Raw genomic sequence first — 15,099 nt, 5'->3', positions numbered from 1 at the left:
CCCAAGTGCTGGGACTAAAGGAGTGCGCCACCACACCCAGCTACGGATTTTTTTTTTTTTATTTTAAGAGATAGGATTTTACTGTGCTGTTCAGTCTGGCCTTGAACTTTATGATCCCCGCTGCCTTAGCTTCCTGAGTTGCAGGGTTATAGGCATGTATTACTATGCTCAGCTGTCATGGAAATCTTCAAAAACAAAGGCATCAGTAGAAACAAGCCCAAGAGGCAAGAAGTTGCAAGTCTGGAAACTGTACCCACAGAACGAATATAAAGTCAACAAAACCCAGATTCCATACAAGTAACAGCAGAGCTGAGAAGTGGAAAGACTCTCTGCCCTCACTGCCAGCCGTAGGGATGTGCTATACATGAAACACAGCAGTGTTCACGGAGGAGGGGTCAGGAAGAAACAGCTCATTACCCTGGGACCCGAGGCTCCAGGCCCAGTTCACTGTTTCAGTTTGCTCCCATCCTCCAAGCCCATCTGTAGATCATGGGCACAGAGAGGACCGGAAGCAAGGTTTTGAGCCCAGAGGATTTTCTGAAACGTGACTACCATGTGCCTCTATGAGGAATTACTTGCAGTATTGGACACTGAGACTAGCAAGCCACAGCAGTGACATCATTGTAACATACGTGAGGATTTGGTTCCATAGTGATTCTTGAGTAAGTGTAAGGAAGCTCTCCATACCATGCTGTAAGTCTTGGTTGCGGATAAGTTACATCTGAGAAAGAAAATACAGGGCTCTTGAGACAGTTGCTGCTGGGTGAGGTGCACCTGCTACCAGCCATTGTGTGCCTGCACTGTGCGAGAAGCATGGGGAACAAAAGGAGAGGAGGGATGACCCCAGTCCCTTCCTCAGACAGGAAATGGGAGGTGGCTAGTAGAACCTGGAAGGGCTACAGAGGAAATAAGGCATGCTGGCAGGGACAGCCAGGGTAAAGGCTCTGGGGAAGAAAGGAGTTCTGTTTGTTTCACTCATGGCAAAACCCAAAAAGTCTCAAAAAGCAGATTATGGAGAGTGGACCTCATGAAAAAACAACAAGTCATTTGAAAGCAAGAGAATCCAGTAGCCCTGTGTCCTAGCAACACTGCGCATGCTTTTATGATCTAAAAAGTGTGAGCTACTGTACCACGTGCCTGCTTTGGTCACAGCGCATGCTATCTAAACTGTTTTAGAGAGGTTAGGGAGTTACCATCTCTCCTCAACAGATGTTTGTCACAACAACAGATCAAGCCCAGGTTGGGTACATGTGGCTCAGCGCTAGTGCTTGCTAAGCCGCGAGACCCTGGGTTTGACCCTAGAACTGCCAAAAGAGGAGTGGGGGAGCCAATGTTTACTAAAGGCCAAACACAAACACACACACACATCAGCCAGCGTTGTTAAGCAGATATCATGCATTATTTAATTTACTTAATTAACACAAGAATCTTATAATTTATGTCCTATTAAAGAAAATCTAGAATTACAGAGTCACTGAGGTATAATTTGCTCAAAATTAACAACTGCTTGGAATCCTGAAGCAAGCAACCAAAGCCACACTATAGAAACTTCTAGAGTAGAGGGAAGGCTTCCCTAAAAAGGCTCCTGTTCTGACACCCGAATTTTTAAAAAAGCCAATTAACATACACGTTGTCTCTTCACAAGCAGTTCAAACTCTTTGCATGTCCTATGGAGTCTAGGTCACAGCACAGGTGCCTCCTAGTGGTCATGTGTGGTATGGCAGGCATTGCTGGTTTTGGGAGAGCAGCAGTGAGGGGCAGATCTCAGGAAGCTAATCAATTCTGGTGTACCTTTACAAGCTCAGGGGAGCAGACACTGAAACTGGAGGAGACTGGCTGACTCCAGTGGAAGGAAAGAAAGAACACAAAGTCAGTAAGAAGGTCTGCAGAAAAATGTGTGCCAAATGGATTAGCAAAAAGGAAAGCTCTAGAAACTTATGTGAAGAAGGAACTTGGCAGCATCTGAACTACTAGAGAAGGCAGTTAAAGCAAAAGGGAGAGGCCTGTTAGCCACAGGCCAGCTAGTAGGGCTTCCTTGGCTCTGTGAGGTCTTGCCTCTCTCTTGTCTGCTCTCCCTAACCTCTGAGCCTCTGTAGGCTATGGCTTCTGCCTGGCATACCACTTCCTGTCTGTGCCTTGGGGAGTCCAGCTGTGTTAAGCAGTATAGGGAATTCAAAAACATTTGAATGGGGACTAGGCAGCAACAACTGTACCCCAGAGGCCTACTTACCCTCTCTGATGCCCATCCTCTGTTTCCAGGGGACATCCTTACAAAGCTGCTCCAAGATCCAGTTAGCTTCCTTCAAGTCCACAAAGCCAGGATATAAGCACACCCTTAATGCAGAAAGAACCATCAATAGTTAAAGTACACAGAAAAGGTGGACTAGAGTAATTTCTGTTGGCTCACTTGATTAGATCCTCACTCTAAAGAAGAGCGAATCATCGCACCACCTCCCTCCCATGCGAGCTTCACATAAAATAAACTCTTTTCATGGTACCACTAAAGACATAAGAGAGTACAAGAGATGTATGGAGCTTTTATAGAGTTCTGCTTCAAACAGTATCCAAGATTCTGCCAAGGAGACAAGTGGCAGAAATGATTAGCATGATGTGGCTTCAAAACCAAGGGCAGGCACTTAATGCCTCTAGGTTTTTAAAACTACACCAATTAGAAGACAGACACCATCATGGCTTTCAAAATAAATGTACCCAAATGATGTCTCATCTTACTAAATATAAACATAAATATATCCTATCCTGACAGTTTCAGCTGAAAAAAGCCAGTTTGATCCCTTTCCTAAGGAAAGTTCTGGAAGCCCACACTCTCTTGAGCAGTCTTGACAGCATCAAGCCCTCAGAAGGTGCATGGGATTTAAAAGATCCAGAGGTCATCTAAAGCTACTTAGTTAAAACAAGATGTGCTCAACCAAAATTTGCTTTAAAGGGGAGTGTCTGGATTCGTTGGTTGGTTTCGGTTTTGCTTTTTTATCTCTGTCAACTTGACATAAACCAGGGTCATTCAGAAAGAAGGAGTCTCAACTGAAGGATGGCCTTCATCAGACCAGCCAGTCTTGACTGATGATTGAGATGAGACAACCCAGTCTACGGTGGGTAATATCATCCCTGGTGAGATGGTCCTGGGGTGTTTAACAACATAGACATAGTAAGCCAAGAGGAGCAAGCTAGTAAGCAGCATTCCTCCATGGCCTCTGCTTCTGTTCCTGCCTGACTTCCCTCAGTGATCGAGTGTGACCTGAGAGCTGTAAAACGAACCCTTTCCTCCCCACATTGCTTTTGGCCATGGTTTTTATCACAGCAATAAAAAAACAAACTAAGACAGAGAGGTTTTATAGGTGATTAAAACAATAGTCACATTTTACAGGGTGCTTCATATCCAGCAGAAGCTACTATAAGCAATTTTCATTTGTCATTTCTGATGGATTTTTTAAAAAAAATATCTCACTGGTTTACAGTGATAATATATTTGTGTATTAAGATATATATGATTTAAGTATACAACAATTCTCTTATAATTGCCAATCCGTGTAGCACCAATGATGAAGCACTCGCAAAAGACTAGAGCCAGCTCTGGCACTGAGTTACTGTGAGTGGTGGGGTGCAGAGAAAGGACTATCTCTTTGGGCCTTGCTTCCTCATGACACTGCAGTCACAGCAGTTTGTGTAACTGCCAGAAGCTGTGAAAATATTTTGATGCTAGCAATACTTTGTAAAAAGGAGTTTTGCCCAAGTCTTGTTCCTTAATAAGACAAGTTTAAAGAGATGATAACTCAAATGATAGCCGCAGTCAGGTTCCAATGAGGATTCACTTACCTAGACACACCAGTAGGTGACAGGCTGATTTCATACACACCCTCCCTGCTAAAGAGGCAGAGGAAAAGCATATATTAGTGGGAGGCTAAAACAATCTATCCTTTCTGCCTTCCCCAGGATTCATTTCCTACAGAAAACACTGTGAGGGAGGCATAAGCTCCACCTCTATAACAGCTAGACAAGGGAAATGGTAGTGGATCCTCAATGGCACTGGGAATAGAACCCTGACAGGTTCAGGCCATGAAACAAAAGTGGGAGAAATCAACTTCTGATTCTACCCAGGTTAGGTCTCACCCACAATATAGGCTGATACAGTATCAAAATCTATCACCAAAGGAGGGTCTGGAGTACTCTCCAGGGGGCAAGCACATCTCAAAACCTTGAGCTTGTTACTTTCAAAGATACATGTCTAGTGAGATCTTCCTGAGTAAAAAGCCTTCAGTGTCCCTATAACTGTACTCATGGTCCCTGAGACCTAGACCCTCCTCTGCCAACTCCCAGTGTCACCATCCTCAGTATCAACTGCTTACACCCCCTTAACACAGAACTATAGGTGTTTCTAGCCCGTGTTTCTGTATGCTGGAATATTTCCCTACCAGTCAGCTCACCTCCTAGTATGGCCAAGTGGAAACCTCTGACTCCCCTACAAAAATCTCACTTAGCTCTCCCTTTAAACTTTCTTTGACCATTAATCTGTACCAGTAACATCACCATCACATCCTGGGCCAGTATTAGATCTTCCATACAGAAGTACAAGTTCTTCACATGACTATCTTATTCCCTAGACTATGGGTTCCTTATGGGGCAAAGAATGGCTTATTCTCACAGCCTGCACACAGTGGATGGGTGATAAAAGATCACTGAATTTTTAATCAAATGTGGAAAGGTACAAAACTACAGATATGCAAGTGAAAGGTTCAGTGCAGAAAAGCAACAGAGAAGACAGGTCATTTACTGTTTTAACAGGTTTTCATCTCTCTCTCTCTAGGGTTCTAGTCAGTGGTTCATGACCTTTGAGCTAGGCTCTTAGGAGCTGAATTAGCATGGCTAGCACATATTTCATAGTGACACATTTCTACAGAAGCCATCTATCTATACAGGGCCTGAGGTATGAATACTCTGTTTTAATGAGATACACTGACATACATGTACAAACTGTCTCACTTTAAACATGGGGCAGGTTTCTGGGAACTAGCAAACAAAACTTCAGATTCAGCAAGGCTGAACCAACAGGGGTGGATGCTCTGACTTCCCTCAGGTTGCCAACTTCTAATTGCAGCCTCACCTACTTAAGCCTCACTCACTCCATCAGTGATTGAGGTAATACTGTCTATGCACACAGACCTAGACTGGGCTTAAATGATTAGAATACAAACCCTTAACATATAGACAAGGAAATCAAACCCTAGGGAAATGGAAAGAACTCAGGACTAGTTAAATAGCTAACCTGTCACAAAGAGGAGACTAGATATTTCTTGAGACTATGGTAACATCTGTGTTAGCTTCAAATTCTTGTACAAGCCAATCTACCAATATCTAAATAGCATAACAGACTACTTATGAGCAGAACGTCTGCTTGATGCTAACTGCTAGCATAAAAGGATAGTTCATACTGATGATTTATTTACATCAGGTGGAAAGTGAGAGGCAGGAGAAAAGAAGCCAAAGATTCTCTCCCCAGCTTTAGAGAACATTCAGACACAGATCAATACAAGAGAAGGACATTTAGCATTGCTTAAATTGCTCAGGAAGAACCTTGCGGTTTTAATAAATGGGCTGGAGGGTCACCTAGGTTACTGCAGCTCTTACAAGGCCTGCTAGGGAAATGCTGCTGACAGGCTTCTCACCAAGCCAAACTCCAGTGACTTAGGAAAAAGCCTTTTTGGTTTTCAGTTTACTCTTACAGACAGGGCCAGGAAATCTACCCTAGAGGCAAACTTTAATGTGCAGAGATCTTGCTGTTTTCTATACTACTAGCAAACCCAGAAAGTCTCCTCAAAAGACCAAGTTCAAAGATTAAGGTAGGACTGTTCACACCCACTAAAAATTTAGAATTATTGGGCCATTCTCTTTAAAATGGAAGATGGTGGAGGGAATGACCCCAGGCACCCACTTCGCTGTGGACAGAGCTTACTTACTCAATCACTTTGGGTTCTGGGGCTGCACGGACAACCTGCAAGGAAACAGGTAGCTCTGAAGTCCAGAATGGTTCCAAGGGTCAAGAAGAGCCTGGCCTCTCATTTTGAGCCAAGTCAAGCTCCATAGGTTTAAGCTATCCTGTTGTCAGCCCTGCCTCCAGTCCCGAAACTGAGCTTTGTGTCTGCAATTCCCAGAACTATGTCAGACTGGCCAGTTGACAGAAAAGGCCATACAATAGCACTAATCAACTTCCCTCTTGGCCAGAAATGCTGCAAACCCCTTTTATTAATAAAGGAGCTGTTTTAAAAAGTGGAAGATATATTCTAAGAGGAGTTCTGATATGTATATGATCGTTACAATACCAAGATGCCTAATTTTTAAACTATTTTTCCTCTATTATTTTTTTTACGTGAAAGCTGAAAAGATAGCTCAGTTGATACAAAAGAATGAGGGGCTAAATCCACACCCACATAAATGCTGAATGGGCACAGAGGCTTATCTGCAACGGCAGAGCTCAGTAAGTAGAGACAGGAAACTTGCAGGATAATTTGACTGGTTAGACCAGCTGAATTGCAAAGTTCTAGATTCAACCGAGATAATCTGGTTCAATATAAGGCGGGGATCAACTGAAGAAGATGCCTGATATCATCCTCTGGCCTCTGCAGGCACATACAAATGTGCACCCATACATGTGAACACACATGAAAATAAAATAAGACTGCACTCCATCCCCAGCCCTGCAGTACCCTTGTCCCCCCAAACCTGAATCTTCTATTTTTCACATGTCCCTATGGGTGGCTAAAAATCAGGCATTTTGCTATAATAACTGAAATTTCACAAGGATTTCTGTAACAGCTCTGAAGAAAGCATCATTATAGAGCTGTTAGCCCTTAGCTAGCCCACACAAGGCCTTAACCTGGTGGCCATGGCTTAAGTAGAGCTTCCCTGACAAAAAAAATAAAAGTTGAGGGTTTGGAGGGAGATATGGCCAAATAGTAAATGGGGCAGAACACAAAATTCTTCAGGCATACAAGACAACTGAAATATTCCACATTTCATTATTACTAGAATCCTCGGTTCTGCTACTCACAAGTAAATGTATTCAGCCACTATTGGAGAACCTGCTCAAACACATAGCTTTTATAGGTACACTTTTGTTACTATTGAGGAAGAAACAACGATTTACCAGCTGAGGTTCTTTGAACACAAATTGTCGGTCACATTGCTGCTGTTCCTTGCTCCTCCAGGCTGGCCCCGCGGTCTGGGAAAGACGGCTCCTAGCAGGAGTAGCTGAAATAGGAGAGAACAGTCTCAACAAGAGCCAATAAAAACTGCGTGAAGATGACTTATGACCTCAAGATGTAATAGGCAAAGACAACAAACAGCCTCAATCCACTCTCACTAAATACTAAACTGGAGAAACCAAGTTCACACCCTTAGTTCACCATTCACAGACCAGACAAAATGGCAGCCACATTTACAGAAAACCTGTTAACAACTTAAGTGGGAGCTCATGATAAACCAAAGCGTGTAAATGAAAGAGGACGGCAGCTGTGCACATGCACACGCACAGTCCCTGCAGGTTCTTGCCTGGCTGAGCAGCAGACTGGCTCTTGGTAGGTGTAGCCCAGCCTCCCTGCACTCGGGCTCGCTGTCTCTTGTCCTCCATGGTGAAGAAAAAGCGTTCTGTTCTGAGATTTCAGAAGATTTCATTCCCCATTCAGACCAAGGGATGGTTACCTGTTTTTAAAACGAAGCGAGTGCTTTATTAAGGCAGTGCGTGCCTGGCCTAGTAAAGGGTAAGTATGTCCTTTGATATAGTCAGAAGAGATGGCTTAACAGCAACAGAGCTGCTCTACTTTCCTACATCTCTGTCAAGGGCTGGATCAAGTGGACTACTGGCTATCAAGCCCTTTTACCATAGGCAGTCTACCAGAAAACCATGTTATTCAAATTGGTCCCAAGAGCAGACTACGTGCAACTCTAACATTCCCATTGTCCACAGCATGAATATGGAAAAATCGGCCAAGAGCAGGTTTCCCACTGCAGTGCTCCTTACCATCAGCTGTATGGAGCTTCCCTGGAAGCCTTAAAAGCATCCATGACAGAGAAACCTGAAGGACTTCGGCCACATGAAGTAAGAGAACCAGAGAGACATAAACTCTATGTGACCTTACACATAGCAACTTAAGAAAGCTGACCCCTAAGAGTAGAATGTGATTGCTTATGACTAGGGAAGGGGGCTAGGTGGGGGCAAGGGCACTGTGGATCCAAAGTACAAAGTTTCACTTGGATAACAATAAGCTTTACTGACCTCCTGCACAGAACAATGGCCATAAATACCAAATCATTGCCAGGTGTGGTGACGCACGCCTGTAATCCCAGCACTTGGGAGGCAGAGGCAGGCGAATTTCTGAGTTTGAAGCCAGCCTGGTCTACAGTAGGACAGCCAGGCCTACACAGAGAAACCCTGTCTCAAAAAAACAAAAACAAAAACAAAAACAAAAACAAAAACAAAAAAACAAATCACTGGATAGCTCAGTTACGAAGAGTAGATTTTAAATATTTCCATCACAAAAAGGTATACGAGGTAAGATGTATTAATTTGATGCATTCATTCTATATCAAAAGCATATATCAAAATGTCACAGTATACCATAAATAAGAACAATGATTTGTCAACTTTAAAATTAAGTTTGAAATGAAAATCTAAAATATCCATGTACCACTTTTAAAACTACAATTTAGGAAAGACTCTATTTCTATGTTTATAACAAGCAGCAAAGGGTAAGATATGCTAATATGTATAGAGATCAGAAGGTTTAGTGACTTACAGAGACACTCAGGAAATCAATACTGATGAAAAGTTCAACTCTTGTCAGGTTCCAGCCTTGAGCTAATCAAACCCCCTATAATTTTGCCCAAAGGTTACCCTATAGCAAATACAGAATTCATAAGCGTCAGGTCACATGTTCGGGACCTGTGAGCCACTTCTTTATGGGTCTAGGAAAGCTTCTAGCTCTCAAAGACAGTCAGTCCACTCATATGACTGCTTACACCACAGGTTCCCAGGCCTTGTCTCCTAGACCTTCCGATCCAACAGAGCTCAGGGCTCTGCTTAAATCTCCTTAAGAGTTAGAAATGATGGTTTACAGGCACATACCAGTAATCCCAGCATCCAGGAGGCCTGAGCTAAATACTGAGACCCAGTCTCATCACCGACAACCTATCAAGTGCTTATCATTTACCAGGTAGGGCCTTGGAGAAGCTGTCGATTTCCTCAAAAAGTTAATGACACAATCAAATCCAACTCTCCGGGCTTACGGAATGTGTGAAGGAAGACCTCGTGTATCATATTCTCGGAGTCCTAAAGTGGAGGGTCAGTGAAGGCCTCTGACCCGCTCACCCTGACGTGACTTGTTTAAGGCAAGTGGTGAACAGAAATTCCAGAGTGCTGTCTGAGACTTCCTGAGTGCTGTCAGTTCGAGGAGTCCCAGAACGTATTAGGTCCTAACACAGATCCCTCCACCCTGGAACTCCAAGCCTGAAAACCTTAAAAAGAACAAGGGCTCTGGCGGGTGCAGGAACTTGCTTGGAATGCTCAGATCTATTCCCGTCCCGCCGGCAAACCCTGTGGCAGCGGACGCCACCGTCTGACCTCAGGCCTCTCCCTCAAGCAGGAGACAGTCCGGCCCTCGAGGCTGAGGTACAGAGAAATGGCTAACAACTTTCTGATGGCCCAGAAACGGACCCTCGGGCAGTCCTCACACGCCTGGCCCTGGCTCGCGGCCAGCAAGCCAGGAAGGAGCTGGGCGCCCCGGACCAACCTGGCTGGGCCTGAGCAGAGGTCCCGACACGACCCCAGTCAGCCGTCCGGAAGCCGGGGAACCTTCAGAGTGAGGCACCAACTCCTGCAACGCCCAACCACAGGCCTCCGTTGCGCGAACTTCCTCTTAGGTGACATACTGCCACCGCTTCCGCTTCCGGTGGATAGCCAGGAGTCCGGGTCGCCCCGCATCCCTGGCAACTAAAGGGCCGGGTGGAGATGCTGAAGGGAATAAGGTCGGAATGGGAACCAGAGTCAGGGGCAGATGTGGGGATGAAGATGAGCCTCCTAGGCCTAAGTCCTCAGGAAACTAGTTCCCGAAAACAGTGCTGGCATCTTAGGTCTGTTGTGCAAAGAGCAACCGCGCTCTCCCGGAACTTGTACTGATCCGGGAGTAGGGAGGACTGGGACATGCTGGGTTCTGCTATAGAATTCGCTCCTTACCTTGAAAACCATGAAGAGTCTAAGGTGTGCTTTGTTCTCAACGTAGCGCGCCCGTCTTTTCTACACAGCATTTACGCTGGGACGTGAGAGCATGCCTTATTTATCTGAGTTCTTCAGTGCTAAGGAAACTTTACTTGAGTCCACAGATCTGTCTAAATTTCATTCCAATGCCACCATTTGGGGCCAGTGCGCTGTTTACTTTTTAAGTGGTCCTGTTAAGTGGGATTAAATGAGATAACAGCGTCTGGAACACTATAGAAATCTAATAATTCACGATAGCTCAAAGTGCCTTCTCACGCATCTGACCTCTTCACAAGCTTCTTTAAAGAGATCAGGTTAAGCCATGTCTCTTATAATTTGACAACTCTGACAGTAGCACCAAGTCAACTATTTTCTGTCAAATATTATTCTCTAAAATTTACCAAAACACGATCATTGTGGAGATCTTTCAAATAAGCCTGATTCTGTCAGGGTATCGGTAAAGGCTCCTTAAGAAAAATCCCCTCTCGTCAAAAGAATAGAATCACCTGGCCAAAGAACTACCCCGAGGAAGGTAGGCTTACCTGAAGTAACACTAAAGAGATAAGTGGACTTATTAGTCCTTTAATGACACTGTACTTCCTTTCTCCGATTCCCACCCTCTATCTCCGTCTCTTTTGGAACATGGCCAGCTGGTTCCAAGTCTTCCTGCTTTTCTAAATTACCTAGAGGAACAACAACAAAACTAAAAACAGCAGCAACAACAAAAACCATAGCTTACTTTTCTTGCTGTCTCTGCTATAAGCATGCTTCTCTTAAGACTTCAGACTTTTGCCAGCATTTGATGTCCCCTTACTCTTTCTCTGATGCTTCCCTCTCTTACATGACAACGGCTGCCTTCCATTCAGTGTCTGACCTCCATGCCAACTTAACATGGCATCCCCACCCCTTATTCTCTTCCTCGGGGCTGCTGTCTACAGTTTACCTGTCCTCAAATGTTTGGTGTGTTTTTCTTCTAAACTAACAAAATTGTCCTTATCCTTCCATTTGAGCCATTCTTTTATCCTTTTCTTAATGGAACTCCAGGAGGCAATTCCAATTCCCCGCCCCCCATATTGATGCTCAATAGCTCCGTGTTCCTGACTGAGGTACCCAGGTGGCCGCCACAGTCGAGTCCAATTTTCACAGCATCTTTTTTTGTTGTTGTTGTATATTCTGTGTCATTGAAAGAAAAATGATTTATCCCAGGACTGAAAGGAGAGAGAGCTGGATCGTAATTTTTACTTTTTTCTCCATCACCTAGTAATCTTTCGATGTCTGCTTTGGACGCTGGAACATTTGATACATCTTCTAAAGGGTGTTATTTCTTTCCTTCTGGTGATTATAGCTTGGAATGGCAATAGAGATGCCTGGAATGAGGTTTTCCTAAAAGTAGTGGTTTACAGTGAGCCTCCCACAGAATGCTTCAAAGTCAGTCCATGACCTGTTGCCATTTGAAATCACAGCACTTTTTCTTTTTTTTATTATTTAAAATATGTTTTAAATGTAAATATATTTTGATCGCATTCTTCCCTTCTCCCAAGTCCTTCCCTCATCCTTTCCTTATCCCTTCCCACCCAACTTTAAGTTCTTTATTAAGAATCAAAAACCCAATACAACAACCCCCACAAATCAAGAAAACCAAATAAAATAACACACACACACACACACACACACACACAAAATACAAACAAACAATGAAAACCACCCAACTGTAACCAAATAAAAGTAAACAAACAAAAGAACCCTGTGTGGGTTCATTATATGTTGTCCAATGCTTCCTGAACAAGAAGCCTACCCTGGCTGGTTGATACACCTGCTTCACTCCATTGGAGAAAAATGACTTTCCCTCTCCCAGCAGGTATAAATGACAATTCAGTTAAGCTTTACCCTGATGGCTAGGTTTTTATTCACCCATTTATTTAACAAAAGAAAATATGATACAACAAAAACTATCAGATCAAAGTAGGACAAGAAAATCCAACAGAAGGAAAAGAGCCTAAGAGAAGGCACAGGAATCAGAGATCCACTGATTCACACAGACAAGAGTATCATGCTAATACTAAACCAGAAGACATAGTGTATTCGCAGAGGACCTGGGGCAGCTGCAAACAGGCCCTGTGCTTGCTGTTTCAGCCTCTGTGAGTTCATGTGAGCTTTGCTCCTGTTGACTTAGAGGGCTTTGTTTCCTTGGTGTCCTCCGTCCCTTCTGGCTCTTAACCTCTTTCCACCTCCTCTTCCACAGGGTTCCCTGCAGGGAGGGATTTGATGAAGACATCTGATTTAGGGATGAATGTTCTAAAGTCCCCCACTCTCTTCATAATGTCTTGAAAGAAAATAAAACTTGAGACCTGTGATTCATGTAATTTATGTCAAATAGCCCAAAGAGTTGTTTGTGAGCTTTGAAACCTGGGACTGAGAACATAGCAGAACAGGCCAGGACATGCCCGGGCAGGCCCATCGTTAAGACATTCCTGAGGCTGCTTAGCCATAAAGATAAAGAGAATGACATGTCCGGACTGGCCCCACGCCTCCCTATCTCCCGCCCTTCTGACCTAAGTTAAATGTTATCTGCATGTACAGTCTGCTGATGTTTAAATGAACCAATCATGTGAAACCGCGCCAATTCCTCCCCCAGCCCAGACCCTTTTCTATAAAAACCCCTAGCTTCCAAGCCTCGTGGTCGAATCCACTGTCTCCTGCATGAGATACATTTCGACCCAGAGCTCTGCCATTAAACTACCTCGTGTTTTTACATCAAGACGGTCTGTTTGTTCGTGATTCTTGGGTGCATGCCAAATCAGGAGTTGAGTGGAGATTTCCCCACTAGGTTCTTTCAGTCTGTCAGTGCATCTCTTTATTTGTTCCCATCTGCTGCAGGAGGAAGTATCTCTAATGATGGCTGAACAAGGCACTGATCTATGAGTATAGCAGAGTGTCATTAGGAGTCATTTTATCACTATTTTCTATGTTTAAATGAGTATTATTTGGTTTTATCTTAGGTCCCTGCATTATCTAGCTTCAGGTTCTTGGTCACCCAGGCAGTGTCAGGTATGGGTTCCATCTTCTGGACTGGGCCTTTTAACTCAATCAGTTATTGGTGGCTTACTTCTACAAGCTTTGTGCTGAAAGACTCCGAGAGGAGCCCCTCGCTCAGGCCTCAGGACAATAGCGGACACCCAAGAACTCATGATAGACCGAGCTTGTTGCAAACCACATGAGGCTTTATTCGGGGGAAGCCAGAGCTCTGGGGACGACTCATATCCCATGCAGGGGTAGAGGAGTCGACCCCGAGGGGAAAGAGGTCCCAGTTTTTATAGGCCCTCAGGGGGGAAAGGAGAAGGGGGAGAGTAGGGGATTTCCAGATCTAAACAATGTCTATTCTCAAGAAATGAGTATGGGAGGGGTACAAGGAAAGAGTCTAATGAAGGTGCAGCAATGGGCACACACCTGGTCAGAACATTGGCAGACACACAGGTTCGAGGAGTAGCCAGAGCATTGTACACCTCTATTTTTCTAAATCAGTGAAGCTAGTTCTGCTAACACTGACATCTATCTTGCCAATTTCAGGGCTTCTGTGTCCTTTTACATTCTGTCAGGATCTTTCAGTGCCACAATTTACCCTAGTTTATCTTGCAGGGAGTATTGTAGGAAGAAAAAAAAAAAGGTTTGTGGCTGGCTTGGTGTTTATGGTTTTTTCCTTTGATAGCCTGCAGAATACTCTTCTGTACCAAAGACACTGGAACATAGGGATGTTGATCAGTGTTATGTATCAAGAAAATTACCCATTTAATATTTCAAATTTGGTGGAACACAGGTCTTCTTTCTCCACCGTTTAGTTAATTCAGAGAATGGTCTGTTGATCTTACTTTTTTTCAAAGACCCATCTCTTTGTTTCATTGATTTTTGTTGTTATTGTTTTTTTATATTATTGATTTCAGCTCTGAGTTTGATTATTTCTTGATGTTTACTCCTTTTAAGAGTGCTTTCTTTTTGTTCTAGAGCTTTCATGTTTGCTGCTAAGTTTCTAGTATGAGATCTCACCAATTATAGGTATAGATGTAGATTTTAAAAAGGATTTTATTTATTTATTTATTTATTATATGTAAGTACACTGTAGTTGTCTTCAGATTTCATTATGGGTGGTTGTGAGCCACCATGTGGTTGCTAGGTTTTGAACTCGGGACCTCCAGATCAGTCAGTGTTCTTAACCACTGAGCCATCTCACCAGTCCTGTAGATGTAGATTTGATGTAGATATAGATATAGATATAGATGTCACTTAGTGCTATGAACTTTCCTCTTAGACCAGTTTTCATTGTGTCCCATGTATTAGGGTATATTGTGTATTCGTTTTCACTCAATTCTAGAAATCTTTGATTTCTTTCTTAACACACTTTTCATTCAGTAGAGAATTCTTCAGTTTCCATGAGTTTGCAAGCGTTCTGTTGTTGATATTCAGCTTTAATTTGTGGTGGTCAGATAGGATGTTATTTCAATTTTCTTGTATCTGTTGAGACTTGCTTTGTATGTGGTCCATTTTAGAGAAAGTTCCACGATTTGCTGAGAAATTATATTCTTTCATTTGGATGGAATGCTCTGTAAATATATGTTAGGCACATTTGGCTTATGACTTCATTTAGTTCCACATGTGTGTTCAGTTTTTGTCTGGATGACCTGTCTACTGGCAAGAGATGAGTATTGAAGTTTTTCACTATCAGTGTGTGAGAGTTGATGTGTGATTTAAGCTATACTAGTGTTTCTTTTTACAAACTTGGGTTCCTTGTATTTGGAGCATGGGTGTTAAGAACTGAAATGTCCCCCTGATGGAATTTTCCTTTG

The 15,099-nt window shown here is 43.4% G+C and overlaps 1 protein-coding gene across 1 annotated transcript in view; it reads right to left on the bottom strand.

Moving 5' to 3' along the window:
- The window catches only part of Alkbh3 (alkB homolog 3, alpha-ketoglutarate dependent dioxygenase), a 30,494-nt gene extending 20,573 nt beyond the window's left edge, over window positions 1-9,921 (bottom strand). Inside the window, exons 1-7 of the mRNA XM_021150893.3 lie at window positions 9,798-9,921; window positions 7,561-7,710; window positions 7,157-7,260; window positions 5,970-6,004; window positions 3,832-3,879; window positions 2,231-2,334; window positions 633-721 (exon numbers count right to left, since the gene is read on the bottom strand). Coding sequence (XP_021006552.1) covers window positions 633-721; window positions 2,231-2,334; window positions 3,832-3,879; window positions 5,970-6,004; window positions 7,157-7,260; window positions 7,561-7,639 — 459 coding nt within the window. The 5' untranslated portion in view covers window positions 7,640-7,710; window positions 9,798-9,921. The remainder of the gene's footprint in view (window positions 1-632; window positions 722-2,230; window positions 2,335-3,831; window positions 3,880-5,969; window positions 6,005-7,156; window positions 7,261-7,560; window positions 7,711-9,797) is intronic.
- Window positions 9,922-15,099: the final 5,178 nt, after the last annotated feature.

Source organism: Mus caroli, unplaced genomic scaffold, assembly GCF_978045245.1.
Source record: "Mus caroli unplaced genomic scaffold, Mus_caroli_1 scaffold_2, whole genome shotgun sequence".
NCBI classification, from domain to species: Eukaryota; Metazoa; Chordata; class Mammalia; order Rodentia; family Muridae; genus Mus; species Mus caroli.
The sequence above is the reverse complement of the archived record's forward strand: the minus strand, read 5'-3'. Positions and strand labels throughout refer to the sequence as shown.